General features: G+C 39.1%; 1 protein-coding gene across 2 annotated transcripts in view; it reads right to left on the reverse strand.

Moving 5' to 3' along the window:
* Nucleotides 1-2,007: 2,007 nt before the first annotated feature.
* The window catches only part of LOC119732826 (cell adhesion molecule 3-like), a 34,153-nt gene continuing 9,327 nt past the window's right edge, over nt 2,008-26,833 (reverse strand). For both annotated transcript variants that reach the window (XM_038206429.1, XM_038206430.1), the window contains 5 exons: nt 17,677-17,739; nt 13,105-13,200; nt 12,350-12,386; nt 11,281-11,512; nt 2,008-6,881 (listed from right to left, as the gene is read on the reverse strand). In XM_038206429.1, the coding sequence (XP_038062357.1) occupies nt 6,750-6,881; nt 11,281-11,512; nt 12,350-12,386; nt 13,105-13,200; nt 17,677-17,739 (560 nt within the window). In that variant the 3' untranslated portion in view covers nt 2,008-6,749. The remainder of the gene's footprint in view (nt 6,882-11,280; nt 11,513-12,349; nt 12,387-13,104; nt 13,201-17,676; nt 17,740-26,833) is intronic.

Genomic DNA, 26,833 nt, shown 5'->3' on the forward strand with positions numbered 1-26,833 from the left:
ACCATGGGACTGGAACCAGCTCACTTAATCGGGCGCGAAAAACACTGTCTAGCTCCCAGTCCCTCCATACAGTGTTCTTATTGCGAATAAAAATTGATTTGGGTAACCAGCCTAAGTGACATACTCGTATGTAAACAAAACAAACAGAAGTTTTCAGATTTCTCGCCGGGCCAATTTCAGGAGATCCAGGAGGCTGATCGGCCTACTTGATGCCCCTTATAGGTAAGTCAACCAGGAATGAATGAATGCTGCAAGGAATATTTTCGCAAGACTTAAACAGTCTGAATGGACTTTGCAATCGCCGGATATGGAGGTGCAGTAGGCACATCTTTTCACCATTATGCAGCATCGATCAGAGGCTAGGGTTAGACAATGGCTAGGCTAGGGTTAGGTAGGTCAAAGCCGGGGCAGATCTAGGTTTGGCTCAAGAGAGGGTATATCTGTCATCAAAGGGGGGGGGGGGGATTGAGGGGTGGCAGGCATGTGTATTGTTTTCCCGTAGGCTTTTGGTGGCGGAGGTGGATCGGGGTGGGGAGGGGAATGGTGGGGGTGGGACTCACCAGCTACCCCCCCCCCAGCTCCGTCGCTGCAAAATTCAGGGTTAGATGGGTTTTTTTCACCGATGAACTTGAACACCCGAAAATGTGACAAAACGTTTGTCGAATTTATGATAAATTTATAAGCCAAAAATTGTTTTACCTCCGGAAAATAAATATCCACCGTTCGCTACAATTTTGTCACATTCTATCCTTACTAGAATATTAGGCCATCAGTCTCGGTCCAAAATTTTGGCAACCGGTATCAAATGAGGGGAATAATCGTCATATCGATTTTCGGCAAGGTATACACCTCCAGAGTTGGAAAATATGTGATAGCATTGCAGCGGTGGCAGCTTTATAGGTGTTATCACCGTTTATTTTTTAAATGTCCATCATATGCTTGTTACCACTCTAGGGGTGGTATACCTTGCGCATGCGCACTACATGTATAATTATTTATGCCCTTATTTTGATACCGACCAACTTGACCCCCAAGCTGATGGCCTATATAGGATATTGAACTACGCACCAAGAAAAACAATTGATTCTTTTTTTTAGTGTTTTCTTTAATTTGAGTGTAGTCCAAAAATACATTATTTGCAGGAACACTTCCCCATTGTTAATGTTCTGTTAGAACAATGATTTTTTTTCACAGAAATGACAGGTCAGTTACTGAATTGGGAGGCCGAATCTCTTTTTTTCCCCATTATTTATGTTGAAATCAAACAATCAAAATAGCCTGATATTACAGCCTAATTAGCAAGGCCTTCGTCAGAGGCAAATTTTAAAAATTTTGTATATCAAATGAATATGTAGGCCTACACATGTACCAAATCAACGATAATTGTGCGTCTTGGCCAGACAGAGTATAAATTACAAGCCATCGTTTGACCAGGTTATGTTAAAGGTTCCGAGATCCAATTCAGTTTGATCACATCAATATTTTATTGACCATGGTTGGCATTTTCAAGTTTGTGTACAGTTGAACACCTTTATGATAAGGTTCTTTGGGACTTTACAAATTACCTTTTTATAACAGGTACCTTACTTGTATAAGCAGGAATGGAAAACAAAGCAAAACAAACACTTGAGACCTAATATTTTGCTTGTTATAAGCAGGATGTTGTATTAACAGTGCTCTTCTTATCAGGGTTCGACTGTACATAGTACATGTATTGTGCAGAAGTAAACAAAAAATGGCCTACTTTTAAATACAATGTAGGTGTAGATCGTGTAACGGCTTTCATACCAGTAACTTTCACACGTGCCTCGGGAAACATAACAGCATTTGCGTACTTGAGGTCAGATGTTTTCAATATCAAACCTCACACGTTGCTATTGTTACATGCCATGTCACTGCGGGTATACAGAGAAAACAGGTGAATGCACGAATTACAGAAAAACGGAAATCTTACAAACAGGAAACCTTTCAAGACAAATAAACAAAATCCCACTCAAAACAATGCAATGTGCTTCTCATAATTACAACCAGCGAGCAATTTGCCTTTATTTAATGGCTACAAAGTACTGGTAATTATAATTTACACGATAATTATGTACACCGATTGTATAACAACATTTGAACGCTAAAAAAAATGGCAACTGCAAGCTTGAAATGTTTCCTTTTATTATGTATAAGCTGGGCACTTCCGATGAAAACGGCATGATATCTTCAGAATCGATAAATTTATCACTCTAAATTTGTGTTTAGTTGCAAATGATTGAGCACACCATTTCACAATAGAGAACACGTCTTCAGCTTATAATTATTGTGATGTAAGAGCAGTTTTACCAGCAATTAGGCGCAAATCCAATGCAAACAGCGAAATCAACCAATTTTTACAAAAGAAATTCGACAAAAATCACCTAGATCTGTTAGTGTATCCAATGATGATTAAAACAAACATATTAATATATATATGCCATTAATAATAAAAACACACAAAGGTTAATTGTAACTCAAAATAACTCGAAGCAAATACTGGAATAAACAAGGCTATGCATACATGTTGGTTTCTATATTGACGGAAAAACTAAAATCAACCACAAATGTTTTTATACTTTTATTTTAATATGAAGACATAAAAACAAAATGTGTAATGAATTCTGTGATTATCTATCAGAAGAAAACCAGAAACTTACAAAATGATCTAAGATATAAGAAGTACTCAGAAACAAAAACAAAATATCCAGGAATTCACCAGAGTTTTTTTCCCCCACAAAACAGTAAACGTCTAGCATCACTGTTAAAGGGTGGTTGTGACACAACTTGATTTACATGCAATGTGACAAAATAATATCCTTGACCATGACAATAGTGACAGACAATGGATGGAATAATATCAGTAGAGTTGTCAATCAGTCACAAGTAAATCACAAAGTCATCCAGTCTCAGGCCACGTGACTGCTTGTGACCTGATTTGTGATTGACTCGTTTTGGTCTCGGTTACAATTCTGAACATTATAATACAAAAATCAAAAATCAATTTAAATTAACTCTATATTTACACGTGCAAAAGGATTACGCAAATAAAGTATGTATATTCCATTAAAGGCAGCAGTGAAGCTAAATACATATATTGGTAAAATTAAAATGCTAAAAGCTACTTTGTCATTTGTACAATAAACTGATGCTATGGACATGTGACAAGGCAAGCACCGGACACAAGGGGTTAGTTTGTCAGACTGAGAAGGTTAAGAGGATCGACAGTTGAATCATGACTTGGTGACATGCCCTAATGACAGTCACACTGGGTGACAGTCACACTGGGTGACAGATAGAGGGCGAGCAAGGTAGACAATCAGGACAGGATATTGAGAATGGTGGACAGTGTCGCAAATGACATGTTTTCCATCTGCAAAGAGACATAGTGTTGCTTGTCATAGTTTTGCTTGTCAACGCCACACTTCAACTTACCACCCCATAGTCACTGGCTGCCAGACATGGCACATAGTGTCTGGTAGCCAGTGAGACTGTGACGGTGACAAATCAGGACAAAGTAACACATCAGATGGACGATAATACTGAGTGCCATGTCCGGTTGATTTTGGCTGCTTTGCACCGAAATGGCATCAAGCTCTATTCTCCCCAAGGAGCTGAGATTGTCTTTGGAATGTTTCATTTGCCCTTATAACGATGTTACACCTTGAACACCAATACTGGTTCATGTAGATGCGTGTGCTTTAAAAATACACATTATCATTTTGACAGAGGTTGTCACATCAGGTAGGCAGTAAGACAATGGCACAGTGACAAATCAGAACAAGGCAACACATCGGGCAGCCAACAATACAAGGTGCCATGTCTGGTGGCCAGTGACTACAGGGTGGCACGTTGAAGTGTTTGATTGGCAAACAGGGTGACAGATTGACTGGTAGACAGTCAAACCAAAGGACACAACCTGACATGACATTAGAATACCTAGTTTGGGAAACCTATTGGGTGAGAAAGTTAAATTTTCACAGAGGCAGATTAGTGACACTGCGGTGACACCAAGTGACAAGTGACATACACGGTTGAAGAAATAACCATACATGTAGGTCCAATTATATACATGTACAAACTACGGTACTACGGCATAAAGCTTTTGTATGCAGTTAATGTGTAAAAGACATCTAAAAGTGAAAACAAAATTGCAACTGAGTACAATGATTAAAATCCTGCCTTCGGATGTTATGTGACATCAAAACTGTGTTACCATGGCACTTGTTTATAAATGTTTGCCTTCCAAAGGGGACGATACACATTCAGACACATTCAATCTACACATACATTTTATTTAACAAATTATAAGGACCATACAGTTTCTAAAAAATAAATTTTGACATTGGACATCATTTTATAGTATGAAAATAGCTTTAAAAATAGCAGTTGGATACAGAATACTATTCCAGTCCACAGTTTAGCTTTTTTTTTTTTTTTTTTTCCCCTTCATTTTTTTTTAAACATTTTGTTCCTACCCTTTCGAAATAATGTCTGCTTAAATGGGGTCACATGTCAAACTACAGCCTCCTTTTAATCTTAAGTTGTTACACATACTGCTCAGTTCATATTATTCAAATAAAGCTCTCTGTGTAATGAATAAAATAATATTCTGATTGGTGAACTCAAAATATGCTAATGATACACTATGAATATTCATCAGCACAAGGCTCCCTACATAATATTAATAATATTCTGATTGGTGAACTCAAAATATGCTAATGATACACTATGAATATTCATCAGCACAAGGCTCCCTACATGAACAGGAGTATAAACACGTGATTCTCTATACAACAGCATGACCAATCACAATTTGAATATTGGCCCACCTGACTCTCATAACTACATGTATTACCCATTTTTGTATTACCATTATTACCATAACAAAGACCAATTACGGCAATTATTTACGATATAACTCATCAATGTGACATCATCTAATGAATATTTATACAGTGAGTGAGAGATTTGTACAGTTACTTCAGACGAACAGTGTTATCAACTCCGAATAAACACCAAAATTGTAAAAACCTTTTGACCCTTTCTCGTTTTTAAGCACCAAATCACAAACGCAATCTCAAACATTCCAACCCAAAAACATCTTTTTCGAAGCAATTTTTTTTTAACAGTAGCTTTAACAGCAACATTTGCAAATTACAGGCAAAATACAAACTGTGGAACTTTTCTTACATTCGAGAAGTTTCTTGACCAATTATTTATAAACAATTTGATCTTCATGAAATGCTGAAAAAAAATGAAAAGTATTTACATCTTAAGAGAGTGAATCCATTGTCCAGTCTTCATTGAAGAAAAGTATATCTACAGATTGTATGCATCTATGGTGGTATGAAGGAATAATAACATGAAAGATGAAAAAAATTAGGCTGGAGTATCCATTTCCAAATCATTGGGTAGCTCGAAACGACTTTGTATGTCTTCACTTAGTTGCATTAGTTAGCATGGGCAATGTTAATTATTTTGCAATGTAGGACGTTTTGCAAAACTGAACATGGCAGTTTTACGGTGGGCACGATGAAAGTTTTGCACAAGTTTATATCAAGTAAGACTACATGTACAATTCAGTTAATGCAATCCCAGTACATTGAGCCTTTGAGGCCATTTTATTTTTAGACTAGGTTGAAACTGTGTTTTTTCTTTTGCTAAGAATGTAAACCAACTCAAAAATGTGGATATTTTGGAGGGGCAGAAGAGGTGGGGGAAGTGATGTGGTGTAAGAGAGGTGTGGTGTAGGAGGAGTGGGGTGTAGGAGGGTGGGGTGGGATAACAAGGGGATGAGTAACAAGGAGTTAGGTAAGGGTTAGGAAGAGGGAACGGGTGGGGGAGGGTATACATGTAGGTTTGGGGGTACAGGTAAGGGGAGGATGGGGAATATGGGGTATGGTGGGGAGTAGGGGGGGGCACGGTCGGGGGTAGAATGGTGGGGATGATTTAATTACATGTATATGCAAGACAGTGTGTAATTTTTGGCAGGTGCATTGTCTGCCATTATACACAACCACATTCACAGAAAATTTATGGTGCATTTTAAATGTATCATTGCGTCATTAAATCAAATCACTTATAAAAGTTAAGATGCTAATTTCAATATGCGTACTTGATGTTTGTATCATGCTGTTCATATTTCGTCGTGTACGTGTAACAAGGTCGTATTTCCGTACGTGAAACGTAGGTTTCAGAATGTCAAAAGGTCGTATCTCACTTAAAATAACCGGTATGTACCCACAGAAAGTCAATGGACGTCGAGATATGACCTTGTTACACAGAGCGTATTTGCGCGAGATGACTTTGTTGCAGGATGGAGTTACGACCTTGTTGCACTGACGGAACGATTTGTAAAATTGAAGGAAAACCAAAGGCTAGTCCGTTGTAACAGAGGGGTGTTATCATTGATGTTCATCAATTTGGGACACTAATCATTGGCAACATTATCAGCCACCTCCTTGTGTCAATTTCCATGTAATCACCACACCCCCAATTTTCACAATGGTCTGATCACTAATTTAAAAACAATCTTCGATCTTTACATCTTAAAAGGGTTGTACATTATGATTTCATGCGTTGTCAAAGTGATTTAAAACAAACAATAAAACATCCCCAAATCATGTCATACCACCTCTTTTTGAGTCTACAGCTGCAACATGGTCTCTCCCCAATTCAAACAAACACATGGACCTCTACACTTTGTCGCAGGAGGGACGGCGATGTTAGACGAGGATGGATGCATACTGCGTGGGTTCCTCATCAGACTGGTGGATTTTTCCGTGCCCGTTTGTCGGCCTATCTCTGTTCTGGAACTGCAGGTCAGCGTAATTTACACCGGCTTGGCCTCTACCTTCCTGTATTGGGGAAAGATGCCAAAAAAAAATGGCAAGTTGCAAACAGTATTAAAGTTGAGTCCATCGCAAGTCCTCGCAAGTCCTCGTAAGTCCTCACAAGACCATCACATGCTAAAGCCTCAGTCACACATTAACAGTAGGAGCTACGAATATCCACGGTTTACCAAGAATCAATTGATCACGATGAACTGTCGAGGTTCGTGGAGAAATCAACTTTCTAAAAATGCACTACGGTTTCAGGATGGATAGCGACGACTGTCCTACGGTTTCTCTACGATAACCCCACGGTTTGTCAAGAATATAGACAGATTGGTGAAGAATAACGACGGTATTACTAAGAATAATGACGTTAACATCACGATTGTCTGCGATTGGGTCACGGATGACCAAGCTTCTCCTACGCATAAAGCGTGGATATTCGTAGTACAACCTTTGCAGAACCCTAGCACATCCGGGCATATCCGTAGGACATTCATAGCGAATTCGTAGATTTCTACCACAAATGAGCTACAAATCTCCAAGATATGCATGAATAGTCATGTATAAATAACACTACGAATATTGTCCTACGGATGTCCAATGGTTGCACTACAGATTAATTTTCATGACGGAAGTTATGAACAGTATCAAACTTCTGTAGGAAGATGACAGATAACCACGGATGTACTGAGGATGAATACTGTAGTCCCATGGTTTATCACGAATTTTAAACCGTGGTCATCCGTAGCTCCAAACCGTGAATGTGTGACTGGGGCTTAATCACAAGTCCTCCAGTCCAGTCCCAAGTCAAGTCACACGCTATTCAAATGAACTGTGAAAAAGCATTCCTTTGTTACTGATCAACCCTGTAAACAGGCTTAGATTTGTGCATGCACTTGTAATTTTCCTATGAACAGACTTGTGATGGACTTGTGATTTACTTGTGGCTGGATTTGTGGATGGACTTGTGATTTAGTTCGGACCAAACGCGTGATAGATTTGATCACAACAACGGTGATAACAAACCTGTGATCTTACACCATTAAATGATATGATCAACTGAGCACCATCAAAATGCAGTCACATATGGTGTACAGTATCTCACATGTCCCATATGGTTGAAATCTCTCCACATCTTCCCAAATCAAACACCTGGGTCTAATTCATATGGCAATTAAGCTACAGTACTTATTTCTTTTAACAAAATTGCACTGGATGAAACAGCAGACACAAGTCAGAAGTACTGTACAATGCATTTTTAACAGCTACATGTAACCTAGTTTTTCTTTTCAAGAGAAATTCCAGTGCAAATTTATGAGTTGCACTATACAAAAAAAGTGGGTGGGGGGATCCCCCCAGTGGGAAAAAGGGGGGGGGGGGCAAAAAGGTGGGGGGGGGGCACTGCAAGCTTATCATTACAACTTGAAAGGAACATAAGCTCAAATAACACAGCTTGTTTGGGGCGGGCATGGCAGAGGTAAAACTTCATGAAATGATGACTGTCTATGAAATTCAAATTCAGCAATGGTCATTCATGGAACTCGGGTTAGTATACATACAATGCACCACCACCAAAATATAAATCAAACATCCCACTGCATGCCACATTACACACAACTAGAGATATGAGTTACGACAATATGCAACACGAGAAAGGATGCAAAATACATGTACACAGTGACAGTACAGAAGATGTATAACAAAGTTTCAGTATTTTTTTTAGTAAACCACAACAGGAAACTGACTAGGTGCAGTATGGGGAAACCAGTAACATAGGGCTGGATAGCTCAGTTGGTAAAGCACTTGTACGGTTTTCCAGAGGTTACAGGTTCAAACCCTACTTTAGTTAATTTCTTTTAAATCAGTAAATACATGTATAGATTTTTTTGTTGGGGATAATACGTGGTTTGAGGTATAGTACGTTTGCGCTGTGACTTTGGAATAATAGCTTTGGACAATGCAATCTCAATTTCGGACGGTGGACAATTCGGGCGATTCAGCGTTTGCCATGGAGAGTCCATTTTTCAAGTTTACCGTCGACAAAACACGGCCCATTTGAATGAGGGTCAGTAGACAACTTCAACTAATTTGTTATAGATTGGGGCATAGCGTTCTGCCACTATTACAAAAAAACATGAGATTGATAAAAAGAAAAGAAAAAGGCAAACAGATACTTGATCCTTACTCTTACGAAAATACTGACCGGAAAAACTAACAATTTCAAATGTCCCGCTCTGCGAGTTTGTCGACCATCTCCCACAATGTGCTGTGAAAAATGAACTCTCCGTGGCAAACTCTTGGTGGTACACTGCATTGTGAATCGCCCAAATTATGGCTGCACATTTTCGAGCCATTTTCCACGATTGTCGGAACAAAACCTTATGCCACCTTGTCCAACCACATTTTCCCCCTCATTTCACCCTTTAGTATACTGTCAGCCATAGGGTGACCACACATCAGCTGACCTGTGCGTCAATGTCGTTCAAGTCAAGGAAGACAACACTACCGTAGAACTTTAAGGTAAGGACTCATTGTACTAATAATGTACTATTTTTAATCATTATTTATTGCAGAAAAAAACCCTTCAACCCTGCATGCACTAGCACCTGCACTACATTCATGTATTTATTCCTTAATGAATCCATCATTCCAATAAGTGTCTAGCGGTTGGGGCTGCAAAGTGCAATGGTACTACATGTACTGGGTTTACCCCATAGTACCTCACTACATTGTGTTACAATGTATTTAATCCCTGATGAATCCAGAAAACCATAGGGACCTTTAGCGTTGGGGCAGTTTGGGGTGGTAAAGGGAGGAACACGCAGGGCTGTTTGGGATGGTTATTGGTACTAAAGAATAAAAAGAAAAGTGCTAACTAATAATTGAGAGGTGTTACACTGCAGTCCATGACCAACATGAATCCTTTCTTTAAACCTACCTGCATGTCGCCAGCATAAGATCCTGATAAGATCAAACTACTATAGGCCTACCGTAAGGAGCAACTGGAATAACCAAAACCCATGGACCCCATGCAAGAACATTAAGATGGCCCTTGCCACCATTTTCAAGAGCTGTAGGGGACATGCGGGCACTGGATGAAGTTTTGTTTTAAATGTGCATGTTACCGACAGATTTGGCGTTAGCATCTGGCGTCATCAGCAATACATTTGATTGTCCCTCCCAGTGGTCTCCCCCAACTCTCCCTTTGTGTCTGTTGAGTGGATACTTGTGCAGTGTCCATGGGCCTTATGCACGAGTCGGCCATATTGAATTGAAAGTGAGTTGGAACGTGCCAAGAAGAATGAAAGTAAATTAATTACTAATTAATTCCAGTCTGCTTCAATGAATAATTAATATTTTTATAATTAAACACTCCTTAACCCTTACCCTACTAGACCCTCCAACACATGCCAATATGTGCCTCAAGAAAATATCCTATGTTTTTTGCATGGCCCTCCAATATCTGCCATGTCATTTCAAGGGTAACTGGACAGGCACTCCAATACATGCCACAGAGAACAATGAGAGTCCTCTGATAACAAAGTGAGTGCCCCCAGCTGGTCAGTATCAGGCACCCTCCAGGGCCTCCAACTCCTGCCAATTGGAGCCTTCACTGTTAAGACTAACTATCTGCCAATAAACTGCAGCTGGAGGGCATTGGCATAACCAACTGACATGCAGTAAACTACCCTCAGAGAGTAAGGGTTAATGTTTAAAGCCAGATTCACAAAAAAAATGACAGTAAAATAAGGCTTTATTATGCCTGCATACATGGCATAAATAGTCTGGCGCCATCCCATTCAACAGTTAACAATTAATGAAATAACGCGTGCATAATGCCCATGGTACCAGTACCAGTCTGGGTGCGACGGAAACTGTACTACTGTAAGCAAATGAGGATCCATGACAATTAGAGCATCGTATTCCCAATTATTTTTATCCCAGCAATATGCCAAAACAGACATCAGATGACACTGTTGCACCATTGCACTGATGACACTGTTGCCCCCACTCAAACGAAAGATCTTGTTGTCTTCTTTAATTCGACACCCCATTTGATGTTTTGATGCTTGTAGTTTGGAAGATTTCAGTTTCCAATTTCCAGCCATGGTCACTTTTGCGTGGAGCTGCCCTAAAGGGTAACTCAACAACTGCATCCTAGTCCCGATCATTTTGATGGCAGCGAGTCCCAAAACATGTTTATTGGTTTTTATCTCACCATGTGACTCTATATCGCAACTTACCTGTATATTTGCGCCGTACGCGTGGAAACGACAAGTTAGTAAGAGAAAGCCACACTATGGTACAATGGAACAAGCATTGTATTAACTACATGTACATCCTACTCCTAGCAAAGCCCAAATCAAACATTGGTTGATGATGATGTCGCACCACTTCAACCCTTTTTTTCGCAACGTACCTGTGGGTCACCATCGTACGAGTCCATAGGGTACCCCTGGTGGTCATTGTCAGTAGGGGGCGCACTCTGCTTCAGGGCTTCCTTCTCGGGCGCCGGCTTGCCCGAGTTGCTACGCGGCACGCGGGGCTTTTTTGGTTCGTCGTCATAGTTGTGGACGCTCTGTCGGACCTCGGGCTGGTTGCGGATCATGTCTGCGTTAACTACCGAGGGCTGCTTCTTGGGCGAGGAACCACTAAAGGTGGGGGCGGGGACAAAGGAACGAAGGAAGTAGGCGGGTGAGGCGAACAAACAAAAGGGGATAAAGGAAAACAAAAAGTAAAGCAAGGGACAAAAACCGGGAAAGTGGCTAATAAAAAAAAGTCTTTTTGCTTTGATATCATCAAGCTTTGTCAAGTAATTTTTCCTTGCAGCATCTGGGGAAGGATTTTGAATATGAAACAAAAATGTATACAATGTACACGTACTTGTTTTAAAAAACATGTATTAAAATATCAAGATACACTGTAATTTTACAGAAGAAAAAAATACTTTGTATTGTATTAATCTTTTATTTCGTCTGTATCGTATTACGTACATTGTACTTTTATTGTCATCAAACGACATGTACTGCTCCTACTCATAGTTTGTAAAACAAGGTAAGTCTGTTATTTAATGTTGGAATTTGAGTTGGTTTTGTTTTAACCTTTTAAAAATATAGTTTTGAAAAAAAAATATATATTAACAAAACGGGGGTATGGATGTGTTGGAAGGAAAAATTGAGAGGAACATTTGCAGGAATACACCACAAACACAATTTTACCAGCAAGGGGCAAAAAGCAAGAAATGCATGCTTCAAGCACATTCACATAAACTTTTGAACTCAAAATGTTATTTCTGCCAAATGCAACACAACCACAATGCACAGCATGAACTATAACCACTTGCACTCATGTAAGGATTGAGGGACATGTGCGTGACAAAGAAATATAACACATCCATGTCCAGAACGCACTGCGTTCTCATTAATATTTCCCACAACCCAAATGGAGAGTAAAAATCATCCTTGTCAAACGACAAAAAATGTACTCACCCGTTTGAAGTCTTGTTCGAATCGAAGCAGAATTTCTCTGAAGAAAACAACAAAACACAGTAGACTTTACATACACACATTTTCAACAGGTGAACATTTTTTTTTTAATTGCCATGTAAGACAAACAAAATGTATGGAATCCATACAAAAGTACCCACTCAACTGTTTTTAGGTTGAAATCCAATCCAAATATAACTCTATTAGATTCGAATACGGGCCATAGAGGTGGATGGTGAGGTAGGGACGAAAAATCCAATCCAAATTGTATCACTCTGATTGGGATTTGAATCCGGGGCCATGAAGTTGTAGTGTGAGGTAGGGACTTAAAAATTACTCTAATTATGGGCCGCAGCGGGATTTGAGCCCAGACCATGGAGCTGTATGGGGATGTGGGGACTGACAATCCAATCAAAATATAACTGCATGGGATTCAAACCCGGGCCACAGAGGTGTATACATGTGGTGCAATCATATACAGGTTTGAGTGGGATTTGAACCCGAGCCCTGGATGTGGAGGGTGTATTATACAAATAAAGGCCTGAGTGGCAATTGAACCCAGGAAATGGAGGTTTATGGTGAGGTAGGGAATGAATATCCAACCCACATAAAGGTCAAAGTTGGATTTGAAACCAGGCCATGGAGGTGAACCGGTATGGTAAGGTAGGGACAGAAAACCCAATCTTACTTTTGCGATTGGGTGTGATTTTGAACCTTGGTCACAGTTGGATGGTCAATAATTTAAGCCCATTACTCACTTTGCGTGTAACAATAAACGATTCCACCAATCACTAGGGCTACAACAATCAGGCAACCGATGGCGATTGCTGCAATGATGCCTGCATCCAAACCGACTGCAAAATACAGGAGTGGAATAAAAGAAAAGTACTTACTAAAACAAAACAATTTAAAAGTGACATTTATTGTTAGTCTGAGTGCTGCCTCAATACGGTCAGAGAATACAGTCAGAGAACAAGAGTTGCATGTAGAACTTTGTTTTTGTGACCTCAGATGCAGAGTTAGCTTAATTAATGAACATAAGCTCATATAAGCACTCTTTTCCCCACAATTACCCGGTACACGTCTGCATGTACACCTGTAGACCATTCTTACTACACATGTACTTATGTCTGCAGCTCATGCAAAGAGTCAACAGGTTTACATGCACGTATTCAGGATAAAATTAGTCTTCACACTTTGTATTGTACATGTTCGAAATCAGTGCACATGCCACAGATGCAATGTGTTCCACACAAGGATCTCTCTGAAGCCCCTGTTACCAGTGCCGTTCAGGCATCCTGATGGTGTCACGACCACAGAACTTGGCAAAACTGGACAAAGACTTGACGGCAACTGCTCTAAACGGGGAGCTCATGTTGGGGACTTGATAGACACTGGAAGGTCCTGACAGAATGGCAAAGTGCCCCGACTGTTTTCAGCTTGTTCAAAACAAACGTGAGACTCTCCCGTCCTATTCACAATGAGGTAAGGATGCTGCAAGGTCAGGCGAGGATTTAACTCAAACGACCTGGACATGGGGTCCACGGGAAGGCAGTCGGGAGCATCGCTGTGAAGCACATCGGGACTATCTTTCAATCACAAATCTCCTACGTCTGTGCCGTGCTTACAAAGTTCCCACCCACACCTCCACCTACTGCTGGCACAGGATAAGCACGTGCTGGACTTGACGCCAACGGCTTGGACGGGATGAGGATGGGTTGGGAACATGAGTGTGAGCCACATTTGACTTGAATAGAACTGCCTCAGAACGGCTTGGACTGGACGAGGATGGTACAAGGCACACACGGATTATGGTCTGGGATCCAAGGCTGGAGCCTTCATTTTTAAAAATTTCCCGCATCCTCACCACGTTTCAATACATCTTTGTGGTCATGACCATCGTATCACGCACGGGGCTTACATGTAGAGTGAATGGCACTGTGTGACAGGGGTTTACATGTACATGTAATGTACACATTATGATATTGGTAACGAAGCGTTATCTTCAGCCATATACATAAAAAAATCATCATTAAAAGTCATCATACCAATAAATCAATCACAGTAATCTAAACGCAACCACAAGTCATCCAGTCTCAGGTATCACAGTGTTACCTGTTATGTGAGCACATGTACCGGTAACTCACAGTTTGAGTTGAGGCTGACTCAATTCCAACCTAATACATTTCTCAACACACAAAGCTTCATGTTTTTCATCTAAGAAACCTGTTATAAGAAGTGAAACTACATGTAGAACTTGTACCATCAGTCTACATTTAGTGAGTTTGAATTGGGGATTATTAACTCTTTCGCTACGGCGAGCCGTTGACACCGGCACACAAAAACTGTACATGTTGTACGGCAAGCCGCTGGCAGCGGCTCGGTGACGTCGCTGTGAATAAACAGGGTATCCCCATGACGTGTGCCTTATCTACATAATTTATATCGTATAACCTCTGACCCTAGTTTGAGCCGCTACCAGCGGCTCTCCGTCTCGCCGGGGTCTGCTGCAGGTTATTGTGAGCAGTTTGTTTACAGAGAGTCATTTAAAGATGGCGGCGTCCACATCGACACACGGCGGAATTTCCAGCGGTTTATTACGTCCAAACGTGGAAAAATCGGTAAATTAAATTCCGTAGCGAAAGAGTTAACCCTCAGTCACCCTGCTCAATCCAACAGGATCCAACTACCGGTATATGTACCAATTGGCAAATTGGGTTGAGCAGGAAACTCACATGAGTAGTCCTGGGGAACTACCAGGGGGTTAGGGTTATTTTCACAACAAACATGTTAATGAAACCTGAGTTAAACAGCAACATGTATCATGAAGTATTCAAAGAATGTATGATTCCATGTACACGTTTCATGATAAATGGCAGGGCAATATTATTGTTGTGGACATACATAGGCCTACCGGTATTTTACGTACATGTACCGGTACATAATGTAAAACTCATGATTTATACATGAACATGTGTTTCTGAATATTGTAGGCTCAAGTCCAGCCTGTGGGGTTGCATTGTACATGTGTCCACTGTCAAGACACTTTATGTACACGTTGTACCGGTATTCCTACCCGGTACATATGTATAAACTCATGATCGCTACTCTCCACTCAATAAATTGGTACATGAGGGCAGAGTCACATTTGTTTAATGAGTTGTTACAACTGCAGTTGCATACCGTATGTGTGCTTTATAACACACATCTATTACGGGTACTCTAATAGTCACTGTAGCGCCCTAAACCGCCCCAGCACTCTATGGTTTGATTGATCCTTCAGTGAATGAACACAATGTAATACCATGTAGTACAGTTGTTTATGTGTTAATTCTTAGCGACAGAAGGGGCAACCACACTGGCCACACCAGATAAATACATGTACGTACATTTGGAGTTTGGTTGGGAAGGCTAGTGTAACTTAACAGCAATCACTAGTGGGATGCAGCATGCAAGATATGCAGGGGTTAAAATCTGAATGATGCATGTAGTGTTAAGTGATTAAAGATGAGTTAGTTCTATAAATAAAATGTTTTACATTCGATAAGATAAAATTACAATGATAAAAATGAGTTGCACATCCACACATGTATCATGAAGGTACCGGTATACATGTACATGTACATGTACATGTAAGTGGTGCTCTTACGTACTGCTAGAGGAAAGATCAAGTTATTGAAGCATCTGAAAGATTCAAAGATGGGCCATTGGAAAAGACAACTTAAAAGACTTAAACAGCTTTGAAACTTAACACATACTTTTTGACAGGTACATGTAACAAAGACAAACATGGTAAATTAAAACATATGGCATAATGCATACCGAGTATCATTAAATGTTTGTTTCCGAAATGCCTACCGGTACTTAAAGGTAACATTTGCTAGCTGTAATTTTCTGAAATGGATGGATTTGGGGTTATATTTTGTAGCAAATATTCTTACACTGACCTGTTATACAGTTTTGTGTTCATAGCGGATGCTGGATAAATCAAGAAAAAAATTGCTGCCCTTGTAGTCTGGTTCCCTGACTCCATTTCAAACCCTCATAACAGAACAATTTATAGACATCAGGGAATTGTCAATTCAGGAAACCAGACTAGCTGGCTTGAACCCGTTACCGATGTGCGGCCGATTGCAAACAAAATGTGGATTTATCTAAATTTGGTAAATTTGGGGCAGTATTTAAAAAAACAAAAGAAATCCCCAACGACGGTCGGCTGACCAACGTTGGAAATTGATGCAAAAATTCCTCAATTCTTGAAAATGACAGCACACTAGGTGCCATGATTTCAAAGGATGACCAAGACTAACGTTCATGCATATTAACAGTCAAAGGTACTCACATATTTCTTAATTATTTTGGAAGTTCTTTTTTTTTCTATTTGCAAATACTGTGACCTCTAATTACCGTACTTCACTCATCCATTGTTCCCTTGTGCTTATTACACTCAGGTGTTATTTATGCAAGAAAAAGAGGAAGGGCTGCTTTGTGGAGGAGTATTGGAGCAGAGTAACAAACTCAAGGGAACAGCACAAAGGAGCAGACATGTTTATTATGAACAATGAACATGTGAAAGAATAAAGAAATAAAAAGCGCACTAGACATGAAAACAAATACAAACTTAAAATGACAAAGGTGTATCTTTGAAGTTGACGACAATCTGAATTAGAAAACACCTACAGAGCAGGAACATCAAACATAATTGTGCTTTTGCCTTTTCATGGACGAATGAACTAAACAGAGGGATCATTTTTTTTTTCAGAAACAATCAAGATTGTCATTTTTTGCACTTATTAAACTCACTATTTACATGCTCGCACTTATGAACAACTACATGTTCTTGAAGACAATGTTACTCAATGTGGGTCAGAATGTAGTGACAAAACTTGTAATGAAAAGCATTTATGACAACTTAAATGGCAGTGAAAAAATGATTTTACTTAAGCAATGGGTGCAGATTAGACAGTAAAAATGAAATATTCAAAAGCACTAGCAATGTGGCTCAAAAATAATAACTGAAATCAAGGTGCTCAAAAAATGATGGTGAGAAAACCAAAAGTGGAAGTGTGTAATTGCGTGTCAAACTTGACAATTAGGCTGAAGTAAAAGAAAGCTGTCCGTTATACAAGACCACACAATGAAACAAAACGAACGAAAAACATGTCTGGAGATGAAAAACACAATATTAATAAGCCTCAAAATAAAACAAAGCAACCAATCAACAAGATGAAATGAAACAAGAACAAAAGAAAACAGAACAGAAGATGAAACATATATTGTAGAACATCTTTCCCTCCCAACCCCAAATGTAATAAAGGTGGTACACATACCAGTGGGCTTTGGTGTAGGTTCACTTGGTTTAGGTGGTGCCGGAGTCGTGGGTTCAACATAGCCTAAAAATTTCAGGACAATCACACAAAAAAGTGGGGAAAAAGACAGAAGCAAGGCAAATGATTATTAAAAAATCAAAGCATGCAAGGCAGAGCTGAGTGATTAGAAATGTGAGATCAGCACTGCCAGGAAATAAAAAAAAAAATCACAACAAAAAAATTTAAATAGTAGCCTACATAATTGGCACTTGGCACGTGGGATTTGAACCAGCTACAAAATCATCATCCATGACGAATTGAGCTACGTGGTAAGTACCAGTCTAGTGTTGGCAGTCTCCCAACTGACAATATTTGGAGTATTTCTGTGATGTTGTTTGCATGAAGTTTATCATGAAATTAATCTCTGGCCACAGAGCATACACATGTGTAGATTTTGTGGCTTCTTACTCCATGAACCTGTACACTGCACATGATATGTAAGGTTCCTGCACCTTTAAGACAATAAAATTCCATGACTTTTCCACCACCAACTTATTAAACTCCATGGTCATATGTAGTTCTTCAAAATGCTGATCAAAACGGTAAAACTTGCTCACGGAACAAAACATTCGAAATCAAAACACCGCAAAATTTGTCGCATTTTGTAGGGTATAAAAATCAGATTTTTGATGCTAAATTACGAAAATTCCAAGAATTCTCCAGACGACGGCTGCATGATTTACATGTACATTAGTAATTCTGCATTTTCATCGGTCAATTCACAACGGGTAATGCATTATGCATGTCTACCAAATCGGTAGACAAATGTAAAGAAAAACATAAGCGTTCTCCACGAGATGGTAAAGGCCCTCGCGGCTACGCCGCTCGTCCTAGTCTTTTTACGTGTCAGCATCCAGGGTGCGTCACGTGTCCGGGTATAAGCGCGTGGGACTTGACTAAAGGCTAGTGCACACTGGGCTAGAAAGCTACGTGGTGAGTTGGTAGACTGGAAGTGCATTGTACAATACTTAATATTCTGTACCAGGTTCAAACCCCACTTAGGTCTTGAAATTCCTTTGATTCGATCACTGGAAACTGGTAAATGAACAATGCACACCAAGTTAGTTCCCATGGCGCTTCAATTTGACGATTGGGCCTATAAAAAGCTGGAAATCAAACTAGTGACAGTGTATCTTTTCACTGACTGATCATCAGTCCTGATTTGAAAATCACAGGCATGTGGAAAAAGGCACACTTTGGTATTTCTAGGCGTGTGATTTTTCTAGGCGTGTGATTTATACTAAGGGTGTGATTCTGTGGTCCAAGCTGGGACTGAACAATCTTGTATTTTCTTTTATAATATTCATCTTTGTTTTAACAGTAAAGCCATTTTCCCTTTTTCGACAGAGGGATTCAGGCGTGTGATTATTCGCACTTCTAAGGAAGCTTTTAGGTGTGCGATGGCGTGGAGGTCCGATCGCACGTCTCCGATCAGAAGGACTGTAGACTAATGTCCTACAAACTTGTCCATGTGTAGCACTTGTAGGATGCATGTACCCAGTACGAATAAGAACAAGGGGACATGATACGGTAGGTACCAAGAATGAACCAAGTTCCTATCGTGATTATGGTAATAATGTACCAAATTGCTATCAAGTACATGTATGTACCTATTATTAACTTCAAGGCAGCTTGCATGTTTTGCTTTCTGATGTTTCTGAGAGTTTGAGTAGCACAACTCACGAAAAGGTATGAGACTTTGGGGGGGGGGGGTGGGGGGGGGGGGTGGGGGGTGGGGGAGGAGGAGGCTGCATGAAAAAATCCAAATTTTTTTTCGAAGGTGAAAGGCTTTTACATGTATGCCACTGTCCAATGAGCTACAATACAAGCTAAGAATAGACCATTTGCATAACAACCATCTTTGACGTGATTATTTTAATTCAATAATGCACAAGAAGTCAACCTGACCATTCATGCATCTTACTATATGTAGATCGTTTTTTTTTAACAAATTAGCGCATTGCAGCGCAAGATGGCTGTAATGCAAATGATCTGTTTGTGAGCACTACCATGACTACCATGACAACCTGTACACACTCCTTGCTGTGAATTTGCTTTGCACTGTGCACAGCTCAGCAATTTTGTCCCACCAAAAACAGCATTTCATTGTCAATGAGGATGATTTAAATTATTTACAATGTTGCAACTTGCAAGTGGTTCGCAACCCACAAATGGAACAGCCTTACATGATGTACATGTAGTTGATGTGCATCTCATATAAAATGTTCTTGGAGGAATGTAGTAGCCTCTCTGAACTCCCATATATTGGCACAAAGTTTAGTGGGGCACCATTTGCAGTCATCAGTCGACATTTGAAGCAAAAAAGTTGGGTAAAAAAAAAAACAAAGCCGCGTCGCCGCACCACTTTTTGGACAAGCTCCATACCAGAAGCCGGAGACTTTTTTTTTTGGCCTTATCAATCAAAACCTAGAAAACTCAGAGTCAGTTTGAAGAATTATTTGATATTTTATAATCGGGATTTGTACGTACTAACAGACTGGATATTTGTCACAAAAAATGTCTGTCCCTGTTCGTACGTAACCCTAATCACATCATAAGTTTGAAGCCAGTATAAAAACTGTTATATTTTTGTTTGATAACAGTGTAAAAAGGCTTAATAATGTCACCGGAAGTGCCAGATCAGAAACTGAATTTGTCATAAGCACCCTTTTCCTTCATGTAGCATTGCAACTCTGTCCATGTTACATGTACATTGTACATACAATGTACGTACAGGTATCACACAGGAAAGTGCCTGATATTTTCTCAAATAAAACAAGGTACATGTACATGTACATGTACATGTACATACATGTACGTGTACATCTTTTGTCTTGTCTTGGCTTAATCTCTTTCAACTTAGCAAGGTACAAAAATATAGGGAAAAACTGAAGAAAATACTAGCTCATCTTTTACCTTTTATACGCAACATCCTTGGATAAACTTTGGCCCATTAGTGTGGAAATGCCCACTGTACATGTATGGGTATTACCGTACTTTTAGCAACAGCAAACATAGCCTAAACAACGCCATGCTAACCGTGGAGGAAAAAAAACACATCCTCCATGCTTCAACATGTACAAAGTACATTGTATACTATGTACACAATTGTATACCATGTGCATAATTATTGTATTATTTGGTGGCAGAGTTTTGGATACTTGACCCAAAGAACCTTGAAAAGAGATGAATTGACCTGACCCATTCCCATGACCTCACTGTACAGGTTTGATATGGTTGAATGAACAACAGAAAAGCCCAGACATTCTCCATGGTTCCTGTAAAAGATCATAAACACAGTACTGGTACTGTACATATTGTACCAGTACATGTACACTGTCTGTATACAATACGGTACATGTACATGTACAATGGTATGTATGTATGCAGTCACATTTTATACAAGTACCAGTAGGTACGTTGTTAATAGGGCCTATAATATTAATAAATTTTGACCACAAACAAAGACAAACATGCAAGCATTGAACATAAAATCAACGAACCAAAACAATCAAAAATTCAAACTTAAAGACATGCAACAAAATGCAATCTGTTACATTAGATAATGTTTAGTATGCTTATACATGTGTATGTGTACACGTACGCATTCATTTGAACAATAGACCCTCTGGTTGCCTATGAATAGAGCTAGACACACTATGCAACACGCAGAATATCCCACTACAATGTGCAGTCTGTTGACTCAGTTATTGGGGTTTGCCGTGGTTGAACTTTCAACTTTAGGGAAAAGACAAGTACACTGTTCTATGTAAGGGGGATGCATTTGTTGATTTTGATAGCGATAAGAGAGGGGAGTTTTGGAAATAGTCCAAAGTCCTTAATATAGTAGCTTGGTACATGATGTACATGTACCATGCACATATACTCAGTACAGGATTTTATCAAGTCTACTTCCGCGAACAAGACAACAATGGGTCTTTACAAACATGACGAACCTGTCTTTTGTGTTGCAATGAATGCAGCAAATACCACACAGTCATACCATGGAGCTATAGCTCCATGGTCATACATTGTAGTTCTCATCCAACAGGCATGCCCACAGTATGGCCATTGCTGATCCTTATACATTTGTAAATCAATTACACATGATCAGGATGTATGCCTAATGCCAGAGTTTGCACCAGCATACAATGTACAAGGAAAATTATTCAATTTAAAGTAATAACATCCAAACACATGTTGCCAATATTTAGCAACTTTTTGGGGGGGCAATTTTGCAATAAGAAATGTCATTGAATTTTCAAGTCATTTTCTTTATCACTCCAAATTAAAAAAAAAGTCTTTCATTTTCATGTTTTTTACACCACACGGTCTACGTTTTTTTTTTTTTTTTCATTTTTAAATTGTCAACCTGGTAGTGGTACATACATGTATGTATCCATTGTATACCATTTATACATGTGTATAATTAATGTGTACTGGTACTGGAACCAGAGATGATAAGGACCAAAGTTAAACATTCCAAGCTAAATACATTGCAAATCTGAAATAACTTGAATCAGACATTTCACCCATAGAGGATTTTATCACTGATCATCAGAATACCACAAACCACACTAAGAAATTGAATCTTGTTCTTGTTGCCTACAATGTACCTGTATCTACTTCCCATTGTGGTTTTGTTCAAATACTCTCTTCAACTTTCCTGTCAATGGAAAGTATACGGTACCTGGAAAACAATATGTAGGGATCAAACTGATTGACCATAATGTTTGGATACAAATTGCATTTACAATGTACATGTATAATTTCAAAGTACCGATAGAAATAATTTCATGGGATAAATGACAAACAAACAAACGTCCAACATATACGCCTACATGTACATGTACCGGTATTACTAAAAAAAAAACAATCTCAAATACAGTGTGCATACACACACTAAGGAGTGATCGAAACACAATTTTCTTGTTCTTTTTTCAGACTTTGTAGAATTAATAAAATAAATAAAAATCATTGATGCCAACTTCATCTAGTCATAATAGCAAAACAATAAACATTTACCGGTATTACATGACTCATGGTCAAAGAAAAAAGGGGACACACCCAAACTTAAACCATTATGAAGTAACCCTAGTAACCGCTATCTTCAGTGTATAGCCTACTGTGTACAGTACATGTACCGGTACTTCCTCCATGAGTACATGTTCTGTATATGGTCGCATTATGCATGCTGGGTAGAGTGCATAAATACAGTACATGTACATACATGTTCAAGTGCTGTGAACTGTACTGTACAATGCACATGTACATGTACATGTACATGTACAGTACTTGCAGTTAATACATTGTACCGGTACATGCTGCATATAATATGTAAACCATGGAAATAGGTAGAAAATAAATAAATATCTACATGTAGGCCTATTTCCACTTTTTTCATCTACCGTACCTGTGCTACGCAGTATCTCCACCTACATGTCATGCATGTAGGTACACGTATGTATGTTCCTGTACAAAAATCTCAGCAGCTCTATATCTATGTATTTGAACAGTATGTAAATTTGTCATACATTGTAATTTACAAATTCTGAGAGAAACACAGAATTAAAAAAAACCCCTTAATTAATCAAGTACATGTATGTATTTACATGTGTAGTGCACTTGATTAAGTTTTTTTTTTTAATTCTGCATTTATGATACATGTGCATTCATGACACGGTACGTGTACATGTATAGTACATTTTGTACGTCTTTGGTATAATGTGAACACCACGTGACCACGCAACTATGTACGTAAACTACAGGTCTTAACCCTTACCCTACTAGACCCTCCAACGCATGCCAATATGTGCCTCAAGAAAATCTCCTATGTTTTTTGCATGGCCCTCCAATATCTGCCATGTCATTTCAAGGGTAACTGGACAGGCACTCCAATACATGCCACAGAGAACAATGAGAGTCCTCTGATAACAAAGTGAGTGCCCCCAGCTGGTCAGTATCAGGCACCCTCCAGGGCCTCCAACTCCTGCCAATTGGAGCCTTCACTGTTAAGACAAACTATCTGCCAATAAACTGCAGCTGGAGGGCATTGGCATAACCAACTGACATGCAGTAAACTACCCTCAGAGAGTAAGGGTTATTAATTAACTTGATCACAGTGGACATGTACATAAGTATGTATATTTTTCCAAGCCCTAGCCTAGATCGAGATACTGGTAAAGTACACCTATATATACATGTACAAGTACATGTAGCATCCTCAATCTAAAAACATTTGAACACAGAAAGACATTGTCCTGTGTGCTGTGACTACTGTCACACTCACAGCTTGGAAAAGATTCATGACAGATCACTTCTGAAGAGAAAGTGCATCATTTCCTGGATTGCCAAAAAAAAATAAAAATTAGCAAGAAGGAATGGGATTGTCCAAACACGTTGACAATGATATCGAAACAACTAGACGAGTCGATATTATTTTTTTCATTTTGCAGCAAATGACTTTCCCATAAGTTCTTAGATAAGTGTATCAGTTTTGAGTACAGATACCGGTACATTGTAGATGTTGTGGTTGCATTTAGGAAGATTTTGTAACACAAAATGATACTGAAAGATAGACCTATAGAATAGAAGGGAAAGAAAAATATGAGGTTACCGACGGTACATGTACATGTACATCATGTATAGTGTACGGTACATGTACAGTCGGTAACCCCATGTACATAGTATTTTTCTAAGTTCCCTTCTATTCTGTAGATCTTTGAGTGTCATTTTGTGTTACAAAATCCTCCTAAACATGTACACCCCCCCCCAATAAAAACCAACATTAATGTAAATCAAAGCCACAAACTGTTTTGAACTAAACAATAAATTTATGCTTTACATGATAGTTGATACATGTACATATGTCTGTATACAATGTGTATCATACATATATACATGTACATGTATGTACAAAATAATGGGTCAAACATACATGTATACAAAACATGTACGTACAAGTACACTTGGAGGAACAACACAGATGGCAATCAATAGATGAAACCCATTTCAGAAGCACTGAATCATCTTGGGACTGTTATGGGAAAACCCCTAACTAGTCATTATGACTAAGCCATGGGTGTGACCAGATATCAACCTACATTGTACACTGCACGTATACATGTACAATGTACATTCAGACTAGAAACAATACTGATACAGGTATTGTACAATGTACTGGCGTGCACAACCTTGGTATGATAAAATCACAAGTTTCTTTTCATTTATAAAATGACTGCTAAAAGCGCACAGTTCTAATTTTACATTTAGCCTAGTGGTTGGAAAAATTGGAGATCTACATAGAATGTATTTCTACATCTGGTAAATTATTCCTATTCAATTTTCAAACTGAATAATGGTTAGATACCGATAGATCTGATTTCACCAGAACTTCACAGTCACAGTTAACAAAAAGTGTATGGCGATCGAGTGAGGTGCCAAATGAAATGTCCACCTAATGACCAGGTTATGTAGGCCTATTATTGCAGCTATCAAATGACCACTGGGCCTTTCATAAAAACACCCCAGTGTTGTAATTAAATGTTGAAAAAAATTGGTGGGAACTCGCTGACTGAGAAGTGGAATTGGCAGACTATTTATGTACAAATTTTGTACATGTATCAAGAAGATTACTAGCAAGTGAATGCAGAACAATCAGAGACCATTGGGGATGTACCTGTACCAGTTCTTTTCTTTAGCTTGTGTCACAAAAAATTGTAGGCTCATTATTTTTTCAAGGTCGTTTTCGAAGGTTTCTAAAATTAAAATTGAATAGTGAAATTCGAACCCAAAATATGGATTTAAATTCCACCACTAATTTAGCCTATCAACTAACTGGACACTTTGTCAAACAAAAACAAAAGTATGTACCAACAAGCCCCTTTGATAATGCGTGCATTGTTCATCGTTGCGTCAGTGCAAGAACTTGTAACTTGATTCTTCAAATTGTATCCCACGCAAATACGTTCTGTGCAACCATGGAGGTCTATTTTCTTCCTCCATGGTGCAACAAAGATGTATCTCACTTATCGCGACGTCCGTTTAATTTGGGTGTACATCCGGGTTTTTTAAGCGATATCCTTTTGACATTGAAAACTTGCGTTTCACGCACATGTCGTCACACACCTTTAAGGAGATACGACCTTGTTCCAGGGACAAGACGACACTGTATCTACATGTACATGTACCTGTACCTTTAATTGATGAACAAATGTGCAACAATTGTAAGACCATGTACAAAAACATATGCGTATGCGTATATGCACGTTATGCTACACCTTATTTAATTGTTGCGGATTTGTGGTGGGTTGTGTTACCCTTCCTCCCTGGTTTAACAAACTTGTTGCACTGTCATGACTCATGACTAGGTACAAGATGTGCCTCATTTGGCAACTGACTCAGAAGAACCATGGAAGAACACAACAAAAGTTGCTGCACGGTGAAACTTTGAAAACCACAACATTTACTAGTAATGCATCAGCATATAATATACCAGGAAGTAAACAAAAAGTTTTTGTCCACCCATGGATGTCCTATGAGTATGACTCATCATTTTACTCCCTCTGATGATAAGGAAAGGGAACACCTTCTGGTTGCATGCATGACTGCTCCACCAAAGTTAGGGATTAAATTCTGCAGCAGAGCTGCATACATATTGTCTGGTATATTCATGGAGGTAGATTCTACCTCCATGGTACCGGTATATTGTACCATGACTAGACTATAACAAGATGAACATGTAAGGTAATAGAAAAGGTTTGCTACTTTGCTTTAGAGTTTATTGTTTAGCAATGACCGCCCAAGGTTAGGTTTGCCACTAGTTTGAAAATTCATCTTCATCACTATCAGCAGGAAAATAAAGCATCTTGTTTCACAGGCTAGAACTTAGAAGTGACTTAGAAGTGACTAGAAACCTAGAAGTACATGTACCAGGATGTAGTAAAAGACAACTTCCTGTTGCTGATATTTCAATCATTAGGCCCTACTGTTTTAAATTTGCTGTGCTGGCTACTTACAGCCTTTGTGAAACCAATGAGGCATTTCTTCTGAAGACATTTGTTTAATATTTGGGAGCACCATGAAGTACAAATGGGCTATATTACCGGTACAACACAAA

The sequence above is a fragment of the Patiria miniata genome, unplaced genomic scaffold (assembly GCF_015706575.1).
Source record: "Patiria miniata isolate m_02_andy unplaced genomic scaffold, ASM1570657v1 HiC_scaffold_25, whole genome shotgun sequence".
NCBI lineage: Eukaryota > Metazoa > Echinodermata > Asteroidea > Valvatida > Asterinidae > Patiria > Patiria miniata.